Consider the following 22,125-nt stretch of genomic DNA (forward strand, 5'->3'; position numbering starts at 1 on the left):
TTGACTCCTTTCTAACCCATTAAAGTAATTTTAATTAATAAAATATACCCTTTGATTTAGAAGAATTATGCATTTTGCATCATAAGTGAATGATTTCTTTATTTTTAAATTTACATATCTTGAAAACTGTTTTTTGTGACTATGACAATGGACTACCGAAACGAATACCAAAAGAAAGACAGAGGTTCATCTATCATTTGAAGACAATGTTTTAATTTTATTAATAAATGTGAAATAAGTTATGATTATTAACAGGCATGTAGTGAGGCAACTCTAAAAGTTCTGAACGTGGCGGATGGACCCCACTTTAGGGTGCATGGCGTTCCACTCGGTGAAGCGGCGGTACTCTGCCCTCTCCAGCAGGTGCTGGCGGCCGCGGTAGTTGGGGTGCTCATAGAACACCCAGTGCACCTCGCGGTGACGCCAGTGCTCGGGGAGGTTAGGCTTGGCTTCGCTGAACTCCATCGTCTGACCGGCAAAGTCAGGACGCTTGTAGATTCAGATCCTGAACATGCCAGAGGTCTAGAATACAAAGAGGGAACAGAGAGGGTATTTGTATTTATTATGGATCCCCATTAGCTGCTGCCAAAGCAGCTGCTACTCTTCTTGGGGTCCGGCAAAATGAAGGCAGTTTATACAATTTTAAAACATTACAACACATTCACAGATTTCACAACACACTGTGTGCCCTCAGGCCCCTATTCCACCACTACCACATATCTACAGTACTAAATACATGTGTATGTATAGTGCGTATGTTATCGTGTGTGTGTGTGTGTGTGTGTGTGTGTGTGTGTGCAAGTGTCTGTACCAATGTTTGTGTTGCGTCAGTCTCCGCTGTTCCATAAGGTGTTTTTTTTTATCTGTTTTTTACATCTAATTTTACTGCTTGCGTCAGTTACTTGATGTGGAATAGAGTTCCATGTAGTCATGACTATGTATATACCCATGCTCATAACTTTTTAACTGTTTTAAGGCATTGCATATCTAGATTAGATTTCACATTTGGATATACGTAATCAGTAATCCACTTGTCCTCCTCGGATGAGTAATAGGAAGGATCAGACCAAAACGCAGCGTTGTAAGTGTCCATGTTAATATGAATAAATAAACTGAACACTGCAGCAACCAAAAAACAACAAAGCGAACGAAACGAAACAGTTCTGTAAGGTGAAGACGCACAAAACAGAAAACAACTACCCACAAACACAGGTGGAACAGGCTACCTGAGTATGGTTCTCAATCAGAGACAACGATAGACAGCTGACTCTGATTGGGAACCATACCAGGCCAAACACAGAAATACAAAACATAGAACAAAAACATAGAATGCCCACCCCAACTCACGCCCTGACCAAACCAAAAATAGAGACATAAAAAAGGAACTAAGGTCAGGACGTGACACTAGGCTACAGTATGAATCATATGTTATGTTTTTTTCCAATACCTGGTTACTGGATTTGATTGAATGCAATACAGCATATTCAGGTCATTTGGTTGTACAGTATGATTGATGAGATAGTGGGTAGAGCTATTGTGGGAAAATGCTACCTGGAGATATGCAACGTTTGGTTCCACATGATGTGGCTACTGAGCGGTGGCAGTTATTTTTGGATTTTATTTGGGGAAGACACTTGACACTCTTTCTCCAAGAAGCATCCTCCAGAGCTCTAACATAAAGAAACTGTGTTTTCTAGGTCTTTGAGTTGTGTGAACTTAGCTTTGCTGCAACATTCATCTTATCTACTATTTCTGTGTATTTCTCAGTCTCCTCATAAGACTGCCGTTCAGCTGCACAGGACACATGTTGTAACACGCAGGTTTGTGTGTGCCAACCTGTGTGTGCGCATGTGTGTGATTGAGAGAGGAGGGTTGAGAGAGAGGTAGGAAGAGATAAAAAAAAAAATAGAATTACATTCTCTATTGGCATTAACCTAAACCAACGCTGCCCGGCATGGCCCCCAGTCTTGAAGCCAAACCCTTGGCCTCCTGGGTGGGACTTAGATTGCGGATGATGCGGCAGGACCTGATGTTGTTATTGTAGCCCATCCAGCTCTGGTAGTCAAGGTACTCCCCCCTGGTCAGGATGTACTGAGAGCCCAGGTAGTTGGGCCTCTCGTACAGCACCCAGTTCCCACTCTCCACCCGGATGGAGTTGCAGCGGCTTAAGTGGGAGCTCAGCTCAGGGCAATCGCTACTGCATTCAAAGTGGTGACCCTGGAAGTTTTTGTCCTCATAGAAGATGATCTGTGGATTGAGAAGAAGGGAAGTTAGGTGAGTAGCCTTGAGAAACGAAACTGATCTTGCGATAGCTCACATTTTGTTTAACTTCAAGACAAACTAAACGTGAGCACAGTGGTCAATCTGCTTGACCAGGCTAGTGGGTGAGAGTACGCAAGGTAAATTAGATGGTTGCATATTTTCTGAAACTTTCACAAAGTTCCCAGATTATCCAGAAATCCTGGTTGGAGGATTCCTAGTTGGAGGATTCCCTAGCAGCTCATTCCTTCCTGATTCCGGGAATCCTCCAACCAGGATTTCTGAAATACCAGGGAACATGGAAAAGTTTCTGGAGTTTTGCAACCCAGTTAGGTAAGAATATAGAGGTGGTGTCAAAAGGAAAATTACAGTTAAATGACCTACCTTTCCGATGCGGTCCATGATTGGGGCTTATCTCTGACTTTTTTGATAACTGAATGTTTATACCCCCCCCCCCCCCCCCTATCATATACAGCAGTATCGCTACTGGCGTGGACCATATTTATATATGTGGGACATTGAAATGCAATGCCAGGGGAATCATTGTCATTTGAATAGCCTCAGCATTGTTATCGGCACAATAGCTGATGTGGCAAATGTTTTAAAAGTGCACCCACTTTATACAATGTTTATCCGGCAATTGTATACCAGCTGACCTTTCGATCATACAACGCCCGATTCCAGAAAATGATTTATTTATGTAATTATTATTATTTATTTATTGTTAATTAAAATCTGGGCGGCTGGTAGTGCGATGGCCTCCATGAAGTTGGCTTCTGGCCACACGGCTCTGTCCTGTAAGCTTTAACATTTGCAATGGAACTGATAGGCACATTTCCGTCAGACATCATGCCCCACCCAACATCTTGGCTACTGTACAGCACACCACATTTACTGTAGAATGAGTCTACCAACATGGAGTTACTCATATAGAGTAGAAGGATTATAATCTTAGTCTTGGAATGCCCTTACAGTTCAGTACACCTCAAGATTCCAACACCCATGCCCCACCCTCCATCTACAACATTTAGAACGAGTCGGGGTTGGCTAACATTGGGGTTCTCTTAACTCATATAGAGTAGACGGATTATAATTTCTGATCAGTGTCCTTGTAGTTAATCACACTAAATGCCTTTACACCTGATCATGTATAGGTTCAGCATTGGGCAAGCATCTAAATGACAGTCGCACAATGTACAACTTCAATCAATGTTCAATATAACTGTCTATTAAAGATTTATAAGCTAATAATTCACTTGTTTAAAACTACAGGTAAACATTTTGACACTTCATCATACATTTTTACACTTGTAAAGTGTTTCTAGTAGAAGTAAGTTTTTGTAAATGTACAACTTCGTGGTATGTTTTATATATCTGTCTTATATAATAACCAACGCTGGAGATGAGAAGCAGAACATTTAATATAGTGTAACAGTTTAGCTTCTGTCCCTCTCCTCGGCCCTACCTGGGCTCAAACCAGAGACCCTCTGCACACATCGATAACAGCCACCCTTGAAGCATCGTTACCCATCACACCACAAAAGCTCTGTTAAAGTACAGGATTTTCTGCATCGAAAAGTATTGGACGGGTCGCCTAAGTTAGTATACTGTATGTATAAAAAAAATCTGAATGGTAAAAGGTTTTCAGTGTACACTTAAACAACAAAAAACAGTTATACAGTATATAGAAAAGATAATAGACCAATATATTTTTTTAATACGATCATCTTTGAGAACTTATAATTATAAAAACTAGACAGTCACAGAGAATTTAAAATTCCCCAAATGATCCATTCAGGAGTATTTTTTTTTCCAGGGCATGGGCCCCCATTGATTTTGTTAGAATGTTTGAGTCACTCCGACAGCATAAGAACTTTAAAATAGCTAAATGTTATCTATGCGGCCAAGAGGAGGGCCTCTAAAACGTTCGGTTGGCGACAACGCTAATGGCCAAGCCCACTGCCACACCCTGCCACACCCACCACATAAGCCCCATTTTGAACCAGAAAAAAACCCTGACAGTATCCCCTAATTTAGATAATCCTTTATATTTACATTGAAATTACTATTAAAACGTGAAAAAAATGTAACATTTTAAGAAAACTTTACAGTTAGGCCAGTCGTACAGAGTCATAAAGGTAAAATCCTAATGAGGCCAAATATGATTCTCTATGCAGTTCACATAGTTAATGCTAATGCATTCTTTACTCAGTATGCCAACTGTTGGCATTCATGCTGTAGTTGATGAAACCATCATTTATGTTGTGTAGAGGTAAAAGGGGGCATTGATTTCTGCTGTCTCCCTTTGCATTTTTTCATCCATATACTGTAGCTCCGTTTTCAAACCAAAGCAACTGTGTTTAAAGTATTTAACTTGCAGAAAAGCCCACCAGCACAACACCAAGACAGATTTCTAACAACTTTAGTAAGGCGATACAGTTCTATGATTCTGATTGTAGCTAGCTTTAGCTATTGGTTAAGTTATTAATTTTATTTGCACTGATTTACAAAATTATTATAGACAGATCCAGGATCAACACAGCTTAATGACGATCCAGGATCAACACAGCTTAATGACGATCCAGGATCAACACAGCTTAATGACGATCCAGGATCAACACAGTTTAATGACGATCCAGGATCAACACAGCTTAATGACGATCCAGGATCAACACAGCTTAATGACGATCCAGGATCAACACAGCTTAATGACGATCCAGGATCAACACAGTTTAATGACGATCCAGGATCAACACAGCTTAAATAAGATCCAGGAGTTAGATCAAAGTGAACTTGTTTCACAGTCAGAACATTGGAATATGATCCTGGATAAAGCAGTAATATTTACTGAAGTACATCACATTTAACATGTAAACTGTCACAGGGACGTATGCATCCATCATAAATGACGTTGTATTGTAAATTCCGTGTTTCTTGACTTGAATATTAGATGTGGTGTGTGTTTGTTCAGATACATAATGGAAACACTTGAATAAATGAGGGAAACAAAGTATATTGAAAGCAGGTGCTTTCATGAAGGTGTGTTCCTAATGGTGTTCTTCGGCTTGCAAGCCTCCCCTTTATCCTTCAAACATAACGATGGTCATTATGGCCAAAAAGTTATATTTTTGTTTCATCAGACCAGAGGACATTTCTCCAAAAAGTACGATCTTTGTACCCATGTGCAGTTGCAAACCGTAGTCTGGCTTTTTTATGGCGGTTTTGGAGCAGTGGCTTCTTCCTTGCTGAGTGACCTTTCAGGTTATGTCGGTATAGGACTCATTTTACTGTGGATATGGATACTTTTGTACCTGTTTCCTCCAGCATCTTCACAAGGTCCTTTGCTGTTGTTCTGGGATTGATTTGTACTTTTCGCACCAAAGTACATTCATCTCTACGAGACAGAACGCGTCTCCTTCCTGAGCGGTATGACGGCTGCGTGGTCCCATGGTGTTTATACTTGGGTACTATTGTTTGTACAGATGAACGTGGTACCTTCAGGAATTTGAAAATTGCTCCCAAGGATGAACCAGACTTGTGGAAGTCTACAATTTATTTTCTGAGGTCTTGGCTGATTTCTTTTGATTTCCCCCTGATGTCAAGCAAAAAGGCATGGAGTTTGAAGGTAGTTCTTGAAATACATCCACAGGTACACCTCCAATTGACTCAAATTATGTCAATTAGCCTATCAGAAGCTTCTAAAGCCATGACATAATTTTCTGGAATTTTCCAAGCTGTTTAAAGGCACAGGCAACAAAGTGTATGTAAACTTCTGATACAGTGAATTATAAGTGAAAAAATCTGTGTCATGCACAAAGTAGATGTCCTAACCGACTTGCCAAAACTATAGTTTGTTCACAAGAAATTTGTGGAGTGGTTGAAAAACGAGTTTTAATAACTCCAACCTAAGTGTATGTAAACTTCCCACTTCAACTGCATAAAAATGCTGGTCAGGCCATTATTTTTGCAAGTATCTTGGCTTCCATGGCTATGGCCCTATAGGATGACAATGCCTCCATCCACAGGGCACGATTGGTCACTGAATGGTTTGATGAGCATGAAAATGATGTGAACAATATGCCATGGCCATCTCAGTCACCAGATCTCAACCCAACTTATTGTAGAGATGCTCCCGAGACAGCATTTTTCACCACCATTAACAAAACACCAAATTATTGAATTTCTTGTGGAAAAATGGTGTTGCATTCCTCCAACAGAGTTACAGACACTTGTAGAATATATGCCAAGGTGCATTAAAGCTTTTCTTGTTCATGGTGGCCCAACACCCTATTAAGACACTTCATGTTGTTGTTTCCTTTATGTTGGCAGTTACTTGTACATTCCTTTGTTCAGAGACTTTCCTTCTCAATCCAATTCCTACTGAACTGTGTTGTGTGCTGATGTGGTATTCTAGGTCTTTGAGTGGTACAGTAACATTCTGATTCATTGGAATGTGTCTTGAATTTAAACAGTCTTCTGTTATCATCCAACTTTTCATTATGACTTTATGACTGTTGTATGTTCATTTTTAATGTTAACCTTTACAGAATTGTGTAAATACTTCTTTCCTTGGAGGGAAATAAACTATTCTATATTATTATATTCTGTTATATTCTGTTCTACAGTTGATCAAATGCTAGCAAAGAATACTAAAGAAAACTGAGTAAGTAGATCTACTGGTGTTAACGTACATGTGTGCCCTGTGTTGATACCCATGGCAGAGCAATGAAGACGGCAGCATATGTGCGGATTAGACAGGGTTTTATTTGTTGGACTGCAACACTCTCACACAGAGGTGGGTGTCATAAGAACGGCAGAGAGGTTCATGGGAAAGGATGTTGTCGTAGGGCTCTAGAACTAAAACACTAGGGGTCTTAAGGTTCTAGAACTCTGTGATCCTGCGGAATGAGCCCACGACAGGGGAGGTAGCGCCCCAGTCTGTGAAGTTACGGTACTCTCCGTGCTCCAGGAAGTACTGCTGACCCCTGTAGTTGGGCAGCTCATAGAAGACCCAGGCACCATCCATCACTACAGCAGAGTGGAATTCACAGAACTTGAAGGCTTCGTGGACCGATGGGCAGTCTTCGCTCCACTCTGCCATCTGGCCAGCTAAATCTGGCCTGTCATAGAACCTGATCTTGTAGGAATTTTCATAGACCTGCAAAATAAATACAACCAAAAATACATACATGCCAGTATCCCTAATTATTAATATAAAAGTAATCACTTTAATTATTTAAATTGCCATCACTCTGTATGTTCTTAACAATATTAGGCCTTTGGAATGCCTCTTTAAATGGGTTTCTTGGCTGTTGTCCTGGTTTCCTTCAACAATTGACGTGCATGGGCCTGGACGTGAGGGAAACTGCTGCCAAAACATGAGCCTTTTATCTCCTTATTGTCTGTGTGCTTTTGACTGATCATTGCCTGGTTGGTGCACCCTGGGGCATTCCATTCACTACCCTGCATCCAAATCTGGTCAGACACTTTTTTTAACATCCTAATTGCCAAAACCTAAATATACAAGTGTAATATGAATGACAAGTTTATGATGTCTCTCTGATATAAAATGTAGAACATTTAAAGATCTGTCAAAAAGCAAAACATGCTGGAAATATAGCAAAACAAGAAACAGCGCAGATTATCAACTTCTTGCATCAAGTCGTCAGCATCTATCTACTGACGCACATCCGATCCATCAGTGCCATCTTTAAACTTAACGATAAAGTTAGTAGGCTTACAGTTTGTAGCCTACGTTTGGTAGGAAGGCTTACATTTTTAATAGAGCGACAGGACCTGATGTTGTCATTGAAGCCCATCCACTGCTGGTGGTCAGGGTACTCTCCAGGGGTCAGCACGTACTGGTAGCCTCCGTAGTTGGGGCGCTCGTACAGCACCCAGCAGCCGCTCTCCACCCTGATGGAGTTACAGCGGCTGAAGTAGGAGTGCAGGTCTGGGCAGTCGCTGTTGCACTCATAACTACGACCTTGGAAATTCTTATCCTCAAAGAATACGATCTGGAAGAGAGAGAGAGAAAGAGAAAAGCCTGGTAAGATACAAGTCATACGTTTCATACAGTATGTCTTCCAATCTGGGGCTGTCACGATTGCTCTTCTGGCGAAGCTGCAATACTGCAATACATACAATGCTGCTTGAAGTTACAGAAGTTACAAAAATCTAATGTGAACTTTTTTGTTAAGTTTTAAGTGTATTCTATAATCCAAAGGCTCTTCTTACCTTTCCCATTTTTTTTTTATTGTTATTGTTCACCTCCCACTCACCAGCAGCACTGCCGAGGTTTATATCCAAATGTTTTTATTGTTATTGTTCACCTCCCACTCACCAGCAGCACTGCCGAGGTTTATATCCAAATCCAGAATGTGCTGACAAGGGAAACGCCTTTGTTACCTAAATTTGTCTGATTTGTATATAATCAAAATGGTTTGTTCAAGTTTGATTTCCCTTTGTCCCAATGTAATGGCTCTGTATCAAAGATTTGCCAGAACTGTGATGTGAAAGTTATAAAGGCCAAGTCTCCCAACCTATCCCCTAAATGCGTTATATGGATTGCTTTCAATCAGTCTGCTATCAAGGAACCTTTTTTGTTTTCTATTGGCTAGTCATTGTGTGATCTATAATCGTTTTTTGGGGGGGGTGGAGATTTAATTTTGTCTTGAGCATCGAACTGTCTGGTCTCATTGTTGAATAATCAATGAAGGATTTGGCAGGTAGCCTAGTGGTTAGAGTGTTGGGCTAGTAACTGAAAGTTTCAAGATTGAACCCATGTGCTGACAAGGTAAAAATCTGATGTTAACCCACTGCTCCAAGGCAGTTAACCCACTGCTACTAGGCCGTCATTGAAAGTAAGAATTTGTTCTTAACTGACTTGCCTAGGTAAATAAAGGTTGAAAAAATATATATATATGATATTGTAACAGACACAGCATCTCAAGGGGAAAAGGGCCCAAAGATGGCCCAAAAGCATCAGGCAAGCAGTTATTCAAATAATTCTATGACGGAACAAGGCAAGAATGACACGCTCAAACCAATCAGGGATCTTCGGGATGAGAAGACAATATTGAATTTACTTGAAAATTCTGTTGTAATCTCAGGTCGAGGTCCGAATGGCTCCTTTCATTCACAAAGGAAAACTGTCCCTGTTCAATAATCTATGGTTGATATTTGATCTTCGTCCACTGAGATCGAGACTAAGTCAATATTTTTATTTTTTTTACCTTTATTTAACCAGGCAAGTCAGTTAAGAACAAATTCTTATTTTCAATGACGGCCTGGGAACAGTGGGTTAACTGCCTGTTCAGGGGCAGAATGACAGATTTGTACCTTGTCAGCTCGGGGGTTTGAACTCGCAACCTTCCGGTTCCAACGCTCTAACCACTAGGCTACCCTGGCGATGCCGATATCAAAGGACTAGTGAAACAGAAGATAGGCAGCAATGCTTTAGCCCAAATTCTATGTGTGCTACAGAGGTCGTCCAGGAGGGAGTCCCCTGTGGGGACCGGGACAGTTTCTGAAGGACATGAATAATGTCAGTCATCCTTCACATTATTTTATAATTTTCCAGGGTTAGTTCCTTTGTTATTAAATGGTGGCCATTTGATGGTTGTCAGTAATCTGATCTTGAAAAGGAGGAAGATGAGGAAGAATGGTTCCCTCTCAACTGGGTGTCTTTCTGGATGAGGTGAAGCCATGGAAGAAGAATGGTGATCTTCCTCCTCCATGAAGCGGTGTCTCCTTATTTGAAGGTTGTTTGTCCTTCTCCATCTTGGTGTCGACTGTAGATTGGGAGAAGGAGGTGTCCTTCCTAGTCAGTGGCGCGGCATGAAGTCGCTACAACTCTAACGACTGAACTTTCATCCCAATATTAGTTATCGAGTCATTTAGTAGTAATTGATGTGTTCCTTTTGTGACTTTCGCTGTGCTCTTAATTTACAGTAGATATAGAGGAATGAGCATGCCAATGGATTGTTAACAAAACTGCCTGAAATTTTTGATGACACAGCATGAACTCCGAACCAAAGCAAGGATATTTTCTCAGGTTGCAAGTGTGACCACTATGACTTAGTTTCTTCAATCTTTCAATGAATGTCTCACTCGGATTGTGAAATAGTATTGACATATTTCAAGAATGACAAAGGAACTCCTCTGTGAGCTCTGTGCAGAGTAGAGAGTTCCTGGATGACTAAATAGGGTCTTTGTGACTCCGTTCTATAACAAAACGATGTGAAAAATGTGATTTAGATATACACTGCTCAAAAAAATAAAGGGAACACTTAAACAACACAATGTAACTCCAAGTCAATCACACTTCTGTGAAATCAAACTGTCCACTTAGGAAGCAAAACTGATTGACAATAAATTTCACATGCTGTTGTGCAAATGGAATGGACAACAGGTGGAAATTATAGGCAATTAGCAAGACACCCCCAATAAAGGAGTGGTTCTGCAGGTGGTGACCACAGACCACTTCTCAGTTCCTATGCTTCCTGGCTGATGTTTTGGTCACTTTTGAATGCTGGCGGTGCTTTCACTCTAGTGGTAGCACGAGACGGAGTCTACAACCCACACATGTGGCTCAGGTAGTGCAGCTCATCCAGGATGGCACATCAATGCGAGCTGTGGCAAGAAGGTTTGCTGTGTCTGTCAGCGTAGTGTTCAGAGCATGGAGGCGCTAACAGGAGACAGGCCAGTACATCAGGAGACGTGGAGGAGGCCATAGGAGGGCAACAACCCAGCAGCAGGACCGCTACCTCCGCCTTTGTGCAAGGAGGAGCAGGAGGAGCACTGCCAGAGCCCTGCAAAATGACCTCCAGCAGGCCACCAATGTGCATGTGTCTGCTCAAACGGTCAGAAACAGACTCCATGAGGTTGGTATGAGGGCCCGACGTCCACAGGTGGGGGTTGTGCTTACAGCCCAACACCGTGCAGGACGTTTGGCATTTGCCAGAGAAGATTGGCATTTGCCACACCAAGATCTTCACAGATGAAAGCAGGTTCACACTGAGCACGTGACAGACGTGACAGAATCTGGAGACGCCGTGGAGAACGTTCTGCTGCCTGCAACATCCTCCAGCATGACCGGTTTGGCGGTGGGTCAGTCATGGTGTGGGGTGGCATTTCTTTGGGGGGGCGCACAGCCCTCCATGTGCTCGCCAGAGGTAGCCTGACTGCCATTAGGTACCGAGATGAGATCCTCAGATCCCTTGTGAGACCATATGCTGGTGTGGTTGGCGCTGGGTTGAGTGTGACTCCAAATCCAGACCTCCATGGGTTGATAAATTTAATTTCCATTGATAATTTTTGTGTGATTTTGTTGTCAGCACATTCAACTATGTAAAGAAAAAAGTATTTAATAAGAATATTTCATTCATTCAGATCTAGGATGTGTTATTTTAGTGTTCCCTTTATTTTTTTGAGCAGTGTTTTAACTCTGAATCTAAGGCTGTATTAGTCCGTTGAGTATTTCTAAACAAACAATGTATAGCTTCAACATGTTTAAAACGGTCATGCCGATCTCATGGACTGTCTCTTTTAGTTATACTGTAGATCTGTCATTCAAATTGAAAGCAAGTCTAAGAAGCGGTAGATCTGTTCTATGTGCAGTATTTCTATGCTTCCCGGTTTAGCTGGTACAATGATTCTCTACACTATACTTGCTTGTTTTGTCAAATAAACTGAAATTAAGCGAACTACTTGAATTTCGGCAACCAGGAAATGGCGGAGCGGTTTATGCATAGAGCACCTTTAATTTTTTGAACCACTGTTGGCATTTTGAAGCATGCCCTTGATTAAAGCCACAAACATTGACATTGTATGGGGGATGGGGCTGGGTAAATGTAACCACAGAGCTATGGATGCCAGGGTTGACTGTCCATGAGATTGAAATGATAGGTTTGAATGTTTACAAATACTCACATGACAACACAAACATAAACAATGGAGTAAAACAAACTAATATTTTTCGTTAAGACATTTGCATTATGTCAGTTCCCACATATTTAGGTGACTTATTGTGGGAAATGGGACTGACATTTGTATTTCTCTTGAGAAAGAGAACAATTGATTCAGTATAATATTGGCAGTTCAATGTTTAAACTCACTTTCCTGAAGTGTGCTGATTATTATCATAATAAAAAACAGCATTTTGTGTTTTTGTATGGCACTACAGACGGTAGACTAATAAAAGGTAGACTCCTAAATGGTAGACTCCTAAAAGGTTTACTCCTAAATGGTAGACTCCTAAATGGTAGACTCCTAAACGGTAGACACCTAAAAATTGGAGTCATAAGCGATAGACTCCTAAATGGTAGACTCCTAAAAGGTTTACTCCTAAATGGTAAGAAATGGTCTCTGTTCTGTACATTCCTGCTTCCTCCGTGTGTCTTCAGCTGGTCCTTAGTGCCATGGGCACTTCTTTATGGTAAGTCACGATAGTACAACATTTTTTTATGACGATTGCAGACCTGCTTATTCAACAGGTTCCAGACAATGTGAATAACAAAACCCCATTGCTGTCGGTATAAAAGCCCCCTCGCAGCTCCAGGTCGTTGGACAGAAACCCACAAACAACATCAAACATGGGCAAGGTATGTTCAGATCAGCCAAATGTGGGTCAACCTGTCAGTCCTCTAACGCAACACAGTCATATTCATCTGGGATCCAACTAAAGGAACAGCAGACAGCTTGAAATGGGATCAAGATAAACAAAGATGGTTAATTAGATCATTACATACAGCAGGGTGACAGTCTTTTCAGGCATGATGATACATATAGCAGGGTGACAGTCTTTTCAGGCATGATGATACATACAGCAGGGTGACAGTCTTTTCAGGCATGATGATACATACAGCAGGGTGACTGAGTCTTTTCAGGCATGATGATACATACAGCAGGGTGACAGTCTTTTCAGGCATGATGATACATACAGCAGGGTGACTGAGTCTTTTCAGGCATGATGATACATACAGCAGGGTGACTGAGTCTTTTCAGGCATGATGATACATACAGCAGGGTGACAGTCTTTTCAGGCATGATGATACATATAGCAGGGTGACAGTCTTTTCAGGCATGATGATACATACAGCAGGGTGACAGTCTTTTCAGGCATGATGATACATATAGCAGGGTGACAGTCTTTTCAGGCATGATGATACATACAGCAGGGTGACTGAGTCTTTTCAGGCATGATGATACATATAGCAGGGTGACAGTCTTTTCAGGCATGATGATACATATAGCAGGGTGACAGTCTTTTCAGGCATGATGATACATACAGCAGGGTGACAGTCTTTTCAGGCATGATGATACATATAGCAGGGTGACAGTCTTTTCAGGCATGATGAAAGCAACAGCTTAGTGTCACAAATCCTGTGTATTAGTAACAAAACTTCACAGAACTTCAGCAAACAACTTAAGAAAGTGAATTGAACGTTTGATATGTGGTCTCTTTTAGATCATTTCTACGAGGACAGGAACTTCCAGGGCCGCTCTTATGAGACCAGCCAGGACTGCCCTGACATGTCCTCCTACATGTCTCGCTGACAGTCCTGCAGGGTGGAGAGCGGCTGCTTCATGGCGTACGAGCGCCCCAACTTCATGGGAAACCAGTTCTTCCTGAGGAGGGAAGAGTACTCAGACTACATGCATATGGGAATGAGTGACTCGGTCCTCTCCTGCCGTATGATCCCTCAGGTAGGAGAAAGTCTCAGTGATCCATATAACTCAATACAATATCTCTGGGGATATTTTATCATCTGTGTGTTTCTGCTTAAACCAGCTTGATTTGATGTGATTTATTAGGTTCCCCATTAGCCGATGCCAATGACGACAGCTAGTCTTCCTGGGGTCCGACATGTAGCGAAAAATACATCAGACAAAAAACTTTACAATTGACATTCTGTAATTTCCTCTGTATATTGGTTTGGCTTGCTTGTGTTGTTTTCTAAACTAATGTGATTTTCTTCTGGGAAATCGCGATCTCCAAAACGCCTCTAATTCATGTTACAATAGATGCTGTAAGGAGCTATTGACGTCTACACAGATACAGTTGAATATGACAGAACATTTAAAATCAACGCTATGTGGTATGTGGTAATAATATGAAACCTTTTATAATCCACAAGTCTTAATTCATCTAGGTTCCAAACGGGATTTAACAGCCATGACAAACTTAATGTTCCCTACACTTTAGCAGAGAGCAACACTTACTAAGAGCAACTCGGTTTAAGTGCCTTGCCTAGGTGTACATTGGCAGATTTTTCACCTAGTCGGTGCTAGGATGCAAAACCAGTGACTTTCTGGTTACTGGCCCAACGCTCTTAACCGCTAGGCTACCTGGCACACTTTAATTGGAATTACAGATGTAAAGGAGTGGTGATTATGAGCATGATTTATTTTGCACAACAGCACAGAGGATCCTTCAGGATGGGAGCCTACGAGAAAGAGAACTTCAGAGGTCAGATGCACGAGATGATGGAGGATTGTGAGTCCTTCCAGGACTGTTACCGCATGGCCAACTGCGAGTCTACCCAGGTCATAGAGGGACACTGGCTGATGTACGAGCAGCCCCACTTCAGAGGCAGGATGATTTACATGAGGCCCGGAGAGTACAGAAACCTCAGGGAGATGGGAGATGCATCATGGAATCCTGTTAGGGTAGCCTAGTGGTTAGAGTGTTGGACTAGTAACCGGTTGCAAGTTCAAACCCCCGAGCTGACAAGGTACAAATCCATAGTTCTGCCCCTGAACAGGCAGTTAACCCACTGTTCCTAGGCCGCCATTGAAAATAAGAATTTGTTCCTAACTGACTTGCCAAGTTAAATAAAGGTAAATACATATTTTAATTTGTAGCCCTTTTCAATTGTGAAACACGTAGTGGAAATGCAATAAAATACCATCTCAGAACATTTTTGTATCTCCCCACCTTTATTGTAAATTATTGTGGTTTTTGTTGTATTTTCTGATTTATTTAGAATTTAATGACTGACTTTGGTTGTTCCTCTCAAAATACAACCGAAAATGATTTGTCCACTTGTCTGTAGTTGATTCCCCAAGACAGACCGTGGGTATTTAGTTCCCTTACTGAGATACTTCATCTATATGTTTTGTCAGCATTATATTTTTCAAGTCAATTTATTTATTTAAAAAAAATGTGGGTTGCTTCAGATGTGCTATAAAATCTAAAATCACATTTTAAGTGAAATATAACATAATGACGTGACTTATCAATTAACATTTAAATACAATTTCAATCACATTCAGATTATGTATCACTGTTTGAATAAGCATTGGATCAAAACAAAATGACCAAATAGCATGACAAGTTATGAAAGACTATTTCAAATACAGTTGTATTACTTATGGATAAATTAGATGTTCTGGCAGCTCAGCTCTTTAGAGTAGAAAAAATACCAATGCAAATGTTGTAGCTACTATAAAATAGTTAGTACAAAATATGTTTTGTTTTCAAGGCTAGCAGCATACCACCCTGCATACCACTGCTGGCTTGCTTCTGAAGCTAAGCAGGGTTGGTCCTGGTCAGTTCCTGGATGGGAGACCAGATGCTGGAGGGCCAGTAGGAAGCACTCTTTCCTCTGGTCTAAAAAATATCCCAATGCCCCAGGGCAGTGATTGGGGACACTGCCCTGTGTAGGGTGCCGTCTTTCGGTTGGGACGTTAAACGGGTGTCCTGACTCTCTGAGGTCATTAAAGATCCCATGGCACTTATCGTAAGAGTAGGGGTGTTAACCCTGGTGTCCTGGCTAAATTCCCAATCTGGCCCTCAAACCATCATGGTCACCTAATAATCCCCAGTTTACAATTGGCTCATTAATCCCCCTCCTCTCCCCTGTAACTATTCCCCAGGTTGTTGCTGCAAATGAGAATGTGTTCTCAGTCAACTTACCTGGTAAAATAACGGATAAATACATAAATAAAACATTGAACAATAAGCGTCCATAAACTAAACCTTGCGGAACACCGAAAGTTGAATTTGGTGTTCTGCAAGGTTCAGTGCTTGGAACCTTACCATTCTCTCCATATATGCCATCCCTTTGAAATAACCCGTAAACAATGAATGCTATGCAGATGAAAGACTAATCTACTTGTCAATACAATCAGAGGATACATTAAAGACAAAGTATTTTCAGCACAAGCTACAGCCAGTGATTTGATGGTGCTTTAGGTATACAGTTTTATCTTTTATTATCAATATGTTCTCTTTTTTATGATGCCCTCTTCAATCCTATATATTTGATAGCAATGGTGCTTGGCCCTCTTAATTGATGCTTTTAGGTATTTTCTCATTTTCACAGATAGAATAAATGTTGTATACCATGTCATATCATATATTATACAATGTAAGTTATATTTCAGAATGAAGAGGAGGTATGTGATGATCAAGTAAGACAAATACTGTACATAGTGTTTTTGCATTTATTTGAACAATTGACAATCAGATGATTTAGCATATGTCGGTGATACGCCTCATGCTCATGAACCTCATGCCCTTGGCCCCCATGCCCATATCCTTGAAGCTCCTGTACTCTCCAGGCCTCATGTACATCATCCTGCCTCTGAAGTGGGGCTGCTCAAACATCAGCCAGTGGCCATCCATAACCTGGGCAGACTGGCAGTCAGACATGCGGTAACGATCCTGGATGGAGTCACAGTCATCCATCAGCTCCATGCTCTGACCTCCAAAGTTCTCCTTCTCGTAGATCTTCATTTTATAGGATCCTCTGTGCTGTTGGTGGAGATTTTTATTTAATTTAATTAATTCCAAAGTATGACAGTTTTAGAAGCGTAGTTTGTAATTTAAAGGAAGAAATGCTATTTCTTCCGTACCATGGGGATCATACGGCTGGACCTGATGCAGTCGCTCTGGCTCATGCCCATCAGGCGCTGGTTGTCGGGGTACTCTCCTCTTCTGACCAGCATCTGGTGTCCCATGAAGTTGGGGCGCTCGTAGACCATAAAGCAGCCGCTCTCAACCCTGCAGGAGTTGCACCTGCTCAGGTAGGAGGACATGTCGGGGCAGTCCTGGCTGGTCTCATAGGAACGACCCTGGAAGTTCTTGTCCTCGTAGAAGATGATCTGCAGAAAAGTTTTTAGAATGCTATACAACACCTATGCAGAATTAAGGTGCAGACACACATCAAAAGCAGTCATTTCGTTAGAATGATATGAACATTTGCTTAAATGCCACCTACCCTGCCCATGGTCATGGTGGCTGTTGGTTGTTTAAACTTGACTGTAAATGCTTGTGCCACCCTTGCCCTTTTATACTTTGTTAGATGCCCACAGCATATGTATCCACATTGTGTTCAATTCCTGAGTCATCACCATGTAATCTACTGTAAACTAAAGCAGGTTCAATATGATTGGTTTTAGTAGTGTTTGCATAATATTTTAAAGAGTTAGTATACCGTAGTAAATTAAACATGTAAATGTCTTGCCTATGGCTTTGATGATCATGGAACGTTAACTATGATTCCTAACTCTAAACAATTCGTACATCACCTAGAAGTAGAGATGGAGGTTGGCACACTGCCAACTGTGCCAACTGAGCAAAGCAAAAAGCCGCTTCACTGGGACACTGAGTATTGGTCTGCCCCTATTTTTGCTACGTTGCAGGAAATAACTCTGTGATACCTGGGGTTGCAATCTCATGACACCTGTTGCTAAGGTTTTCCATTTTTGGCCACAGAAAGTGCACGCAATTGTGATTATAACTTCATTGTTGGTACTAAATTGAACACTTCACACTTAAATAACAAATTAAAAAGGATTGCAGTCATTCCTATTTGTATTTGTTTTGATTAAGGATCCCAATTAGTTCCTGCCAAGGTAGCAACTACTCTTCCTGGGGTCCAGCAACATTAAGGCAGTTATATACAATTACAAATATGGCATTACATTTCGTAAAACTTTTCACAACACATTAAGTGTGTGCCCCCAGGCCTAGGACTAAAGTACAATATTCCCTAGTCTAAGCTAAATCACTTGGAGTCAACAGTAATGTGTTGAATGCAAGCATTATGTAATATTTAAAAAATGATTCAGTTCAAGAGACAGAGTTATTGTATTTCCTCAAATACCATCAACATAAGCAGGGTTGGGAAGACTTTGTGAACGGATTTAATGAAGATTGCTTGGTATCCCATCCTCCCCTAGTGACATTATTGGCACCAAAGGAATTACAAATATTTCCATTGGATTCTATTTTGTGTTGTGCTTTTCTGACTTATTTTAAGCAAAATACAATGAAGTTCCCGAGGTTTGATATGACTATTTTTACACAAAATTATTGAAAAACATGAGAATTAGATGAAACATTACAACAAAGTAGGTTGAAGAAAAAAAAAAAAAAAATAGGTGGGTAAACTCTGTTTCCTGGTCACGGTGAAAAAAGCAACACTCCCTATACTTTCAATTCATTTTTCTGCCAAACTGTTGGGTAAACTGTTGGGTAAACTTACTTGCGTTGACCCTGCACTACACCACTGGATCCCAACCTTAACCAAAGTCAGTGCCTTAAAGGGGCAATCTGCAGTTGCTACATCCATTTTTTGTACTTATAAATAAATGATACACACTCCATGATGCTTGAAGAATATAACTTAGAAATGCCCTATGAGCTTAGTTGTCTTACCCCATCAGAACTAAAAACATAAGGTTATTTTACTCTAATGTTTGTAAACAATGCGAATGTAAACAAACACTGTATAGCTTCAAAACATGGTTAAAACGATAATGTTGATATCATGGATGTTCCGTTCTTGCATCCATAGCTCTGTCTATGATTTGGAGTGGTTACATTTCTCCAGCCCAATCCCTCAGATTTGAATCTTTGTTCTCTTTTCAGCAATGTTCTACTTGCGATGTGCTAGACGGCTTGCTCAAAGTTGTAGTAAAAAAAAATAGACTGGGGCTGATTTGCTTGATCCTTCCTTGCTCCAGCTTTCTGCTCCTCTGATCGCAGCATCTTAAACACCTATTTAATCTTTAAATGATTTCTGATACCATCCCCAGGGTCCATATACTTCCCCTTCACTCCCCCTTGAAGAATGTGTTTGTTTCATATGAGTGTGTTTTGCTTTTCGTGTATTGATGTGTATATAGATATGTATATAGATATGTATAGTGCAATTGATGTGTGTATAGATGTGTATAGTGTAATTGATGTGTATATAGATATATATATATATATATATATATATATATAGTGTAATTTATTTGTTCTTAATTGACTAACCTGTATAAATAAAGGTAAAAACAAAAAAAAGACAGAACAGTCGATACATTCGCTGCCCCCATGCAGCTGTTCCCCATAGCAGCGGGTTTCAGTTGGCACTGCCCCAGATGCACACAATCTGGAATAATAACCATTTACAGACTGATTTAACAAACTTTACAGCACGCTATGCTGTGTTGCTGAGTTAGGCATTAAAAACAATGGACCATAGATCATTTAGCAATCAAGTTGAGTATAAAAGTGACAGGGGAGGATGAGTGAGCAAAGTACCAGTGTTGTCAGTGATAGGAGAAATCATGGGCAAGGTAGGATAACTATATATATTGTGGACTTCCATGGGTAGGTCAAAGACGCTGACACAAACAATTCAATACGTTATTAAGTAAAAATCATGTAAATTCTAAAATACAGACATGTGAGTGAACACACCTAGATCGAGTTCACATTTATGTATGTGATCATATTTTAATAACTTTATAAAAAAAACTAACTTCCTAGATCATCTTCTACGAGGACAAGAACTTCCAGGGTCGTTCCTATGAGGCCAGCAATGATTGCCCTGAGCTGACATCCCACCTGAGCAGGTGCAACTCCTGCAGGGTTGAGAGCGGCTGCTTTATGGTCTACGAGCGCCCCAACTTCATGGGACACCAGATGCTGGTCAGAAGAGGAGAGTACCCCGACAACCAGCGCCTGATGGGCATGAGCCAGAGCGACTGCATCAGGTCCAGCCGTTTGATCCCCATGGTAAGAAGAGCTAACGTGTCATGGTTCAATTCAGTGTGTTGTTTATTTCATTTACCACACATGGATAAGAAATTCCAATCAAATTCCCCAAAACAGCACAAAGGAAACTTCATGATGAGGATCTACGAGAAGGAGAACTTCGGAGGTCAGATGCATGAGATGATGGACGACTGTGACTCCATCCAGGAGCGTTACCGTATGTCAGACTGCCAGTCCTGCAACGTGATGGACGGCCACTGGCTGATGTACGAGCAGCCCCACTTCAGAGGCAGAATGATCTACCTGAGGCCTGGAGAATACAGGAGCCTGAGGGATATGGGCTTGGGCCCCGTGGACATGAGAATCGGCTCCATCAGACGTATCATGGACTCCTGTTAAACCCCCATCAAACTCCACCTAATCCTAATAAATATATGCTTTTATCTGTTGTAAGACTTTTGCTCTTTTATTCCCTTCACAACACGTGTTCAGTATTGTACTTGTCAAATAGTGTAGACTTCATGTAGAAGCCTTACATCAATAGATACTGCATTAAGACTTCCCTTTCAACCAGATCTCGCACACTTGAGATGTACAATTCATATTTATTTTTTTAACGGATTGTACTCTAGGTTTGAGAGATGTTCTGGTTAGGGTTCCATCCCGAGAATAAATCCCTTTTTCTCCCAGGTAACCCAGTATTTCCCGCCAAAACCAGAAATGTAATTCTAAAGCTTTATAAAGCATATAAATGTCTAGATTTGATTAGAGCTTTGATCAGCATGAACTTTAAAATCTGATGCTATCTGAACCTGATGTGCCATATATTAAATACATTATTATGAGCCTTACTAACAACATTTAATGAGCCCAAGCCCAAAGAAGCCCAAATGATTGTGCCGTTATCCAATACATATGTGATATAGGCACATTACGCACGACTGAAAAACATAAAAGCCAATAGATGTAGCAAGCTATATATGTTATCTTGGGTAAATAAATCAAACAAGCTTCAGTAGGCTAAACATTTTGAGTATCAACTGTATTACTGTACTGTATTGTATTATACTGTATTTTCTGGACTGGAATTAGGCACATCATTCAAACGATGATAAAGAAGAAGAGAAAATGCAATACTGATGCAGCACATGTTACCTATGAATGTACAAGTATTGGCTAGCGAATTTGATTTTAATTCTGAAATACACTGCTCAAAAAAATAAAGGGAACACTAAAATAACACATCCTAGATCTGAATGAATGAAATATTCTTATTAAATACTTTCACATGCTGATAACAAAATCACTCTAAAATTATGAATGGAAATCAAATTTATCAACCCATGGAGGTCTGGATTTGGAGTCACACTCAAAATGAAAGTGGAAAACCACACTACTGGCTGATCCAACTTTGATGTAATGTCCTTAAAACAAGTCAAAATGAGGCTCAGTAGTGTGTGTGGCCTCCACGTGCCTGTATGACCTCCCTACAATGCCTGGGCATGCTCCTGATGAGGTGGCGGATGGTCGGTCTCCTGAGGGATCTCCTCCCAGACCTGGACAAAAGCATCCGCCAACTCCTGGACAGTCTGTGGTGCAACGTGGCGTTGGATTGATGGAGCGAGACATGATGTCACAGATGTGCTCAATTGGATTCAGGTCTGGGGAACGGGCGGGCCAGTCCATAGCATCAATGCCTTCCTCTTGCAGGAACTGCTGACACACTCCAGCCACATGAGGTCTAGCATTGTCTTGCATTAGGAGGAACCCAGGGCCAACCACACCAGCATATGGTCTCACAAGGGGTCTGAGGATCTCATCTCGGTACCTAATGGCAGTCAGGCTACCTCTGGTGAGCACATGGAGGG

The 22,125-nt window shown here is 41.0% G+C and overlaps 3 protein-coding genes and 1 pseudogene across 4 annotated transcripts; 1 reads left to right on the plus strand and 3 right to left on the minus strand.

The window, feature by feature from the left end:
• Window positions 1–273: 273 nt before the first annotated feature.
• Window positions 274–2,661, minus strand: LOC110501826 (annotated as a pseudogene).
• Window positions 2,163–21,074, plus strand: LOC110501820 (gamma-crystallin M3-like). Of its 2 annotated transcripts, XM_021579660.2 has the most exons (4): window positions 2,163–2,274; window positions 13,730–13,968; window positions 20,030–20,278; window positions 20,375–21,074. In XM_021579660.2, exons 2-4 carry the CDS (start codon window positions 13,849–13,851, stop codon window positions 20,654–20,656), a joined length of 651 nt encoding a protein of 216 aa, XP_021435335.1. In that variant the 5' UTR covers window positions 2,163–2,274; window positions 13,730–13,848; the 3' UTR covers window positions 20,657–21,074. The 2 variants fall into 2 exon arrangements, with proteins under 2 accessions (XP_021435335.1, XP_036815136.1); XM_036959241.1 differs by lacking the exon at window positions 2,163–2,274 and having other exon boundaries at window positions 13,213–13,968.
• On the minus strand, window positions 7,094–8,324 carry LOC110501827 (gamma-crystallin M2-like). Its single transcript, XM_021579666.2, has 2 exons — window positions 8,034–8,324; window positions 7,094–7,417 (listed from the first exon to the last, which is right to left on the minus strand). The coding sequence occupies exons 1-2, from the start codon at window positions 8,322–8,324 to the stop codon at window positions 7,142–7,144; spliced, it is 567 nt and encodes a 188-aa protein (XP_021435341.2). The 3' UTR covers window positions 7,094–7,141.
• Window positions 16,705–17,074, minus strand: LOC118943607 (gamma-crystallin M1-like). The gene has a single exon (XM_036959243.1). It carries the CDS (start codon window positions 17,000–17,002, stop codon window positions 16,739–16,741), a length of 264 nt encoding a protein of 87 aa, XP_036815138.1. The 5' UTR covers window positions 17,003–17,074; the 3' UTR covers window positions 16,705–16,738.
• Window positions 21,075–22,125: the final 1,051 nt, after the last annotated feature.

This window comes from Oncorhynchus mykiss, chromosome 22 (assembly GCF_013265735.2).
Source record: "Oncorhynchus mykiss isolate Arlee chromosome 22, USDA_OmykA_1.1, whole genome shotgun sequence".
Taxonomy (NCBI): domain Eukaryota; kingdom Metazoa; phylum Chordata; class Actinopteri; order Salmoniformes; family Salmonidae; genus Oncorhynchus; species Oncorhynchus mykiss.

Coding starts and splice junctions, on each gene's coding strand:
- LOC110501827 (XM_021579666.2), bottom strand. CDS start 8,324: ATGACTTGTATCTTACCAGGCTTTTCTCTTTCTCTCTCTCTCTTCCAG. Junction 7,418..8,033: donor CCTGTCGCTCTATTAAAAAT/GTAAGCCTTCCT, acceptor TTTATTTTGCAG/GTCTATGAAAATTCCTACAA.
- LOC110501820 (XM_021579660.2), top strand. CDS start 13,849: ATGGCGTACGAGCGCCCCAACTTCATGGGAAACCAGTTCTTCCTGAGG. Junction 13,969..20,029: donor CCTGCCGTATGATCCCTCAG/GTAGGAGAAAGT, acceptor CTAACTTCCTAG/ATCATCTTCTACGAGGACAA. Junction 20,279..20,374: donor CCAGCCGTTTGATCCCCATG/GTAAGAAGAGCT, acceptor TCCCCAAAACAG/CACAAAGGAAACTTCATGAT.
- LOC118943607 (XM_036959243.1), bottom strand. CDS start 17,002: ATGAAGATCTACGAGAAGGAGAACTTTGGAGGTCAGAGCATGGAGCTG.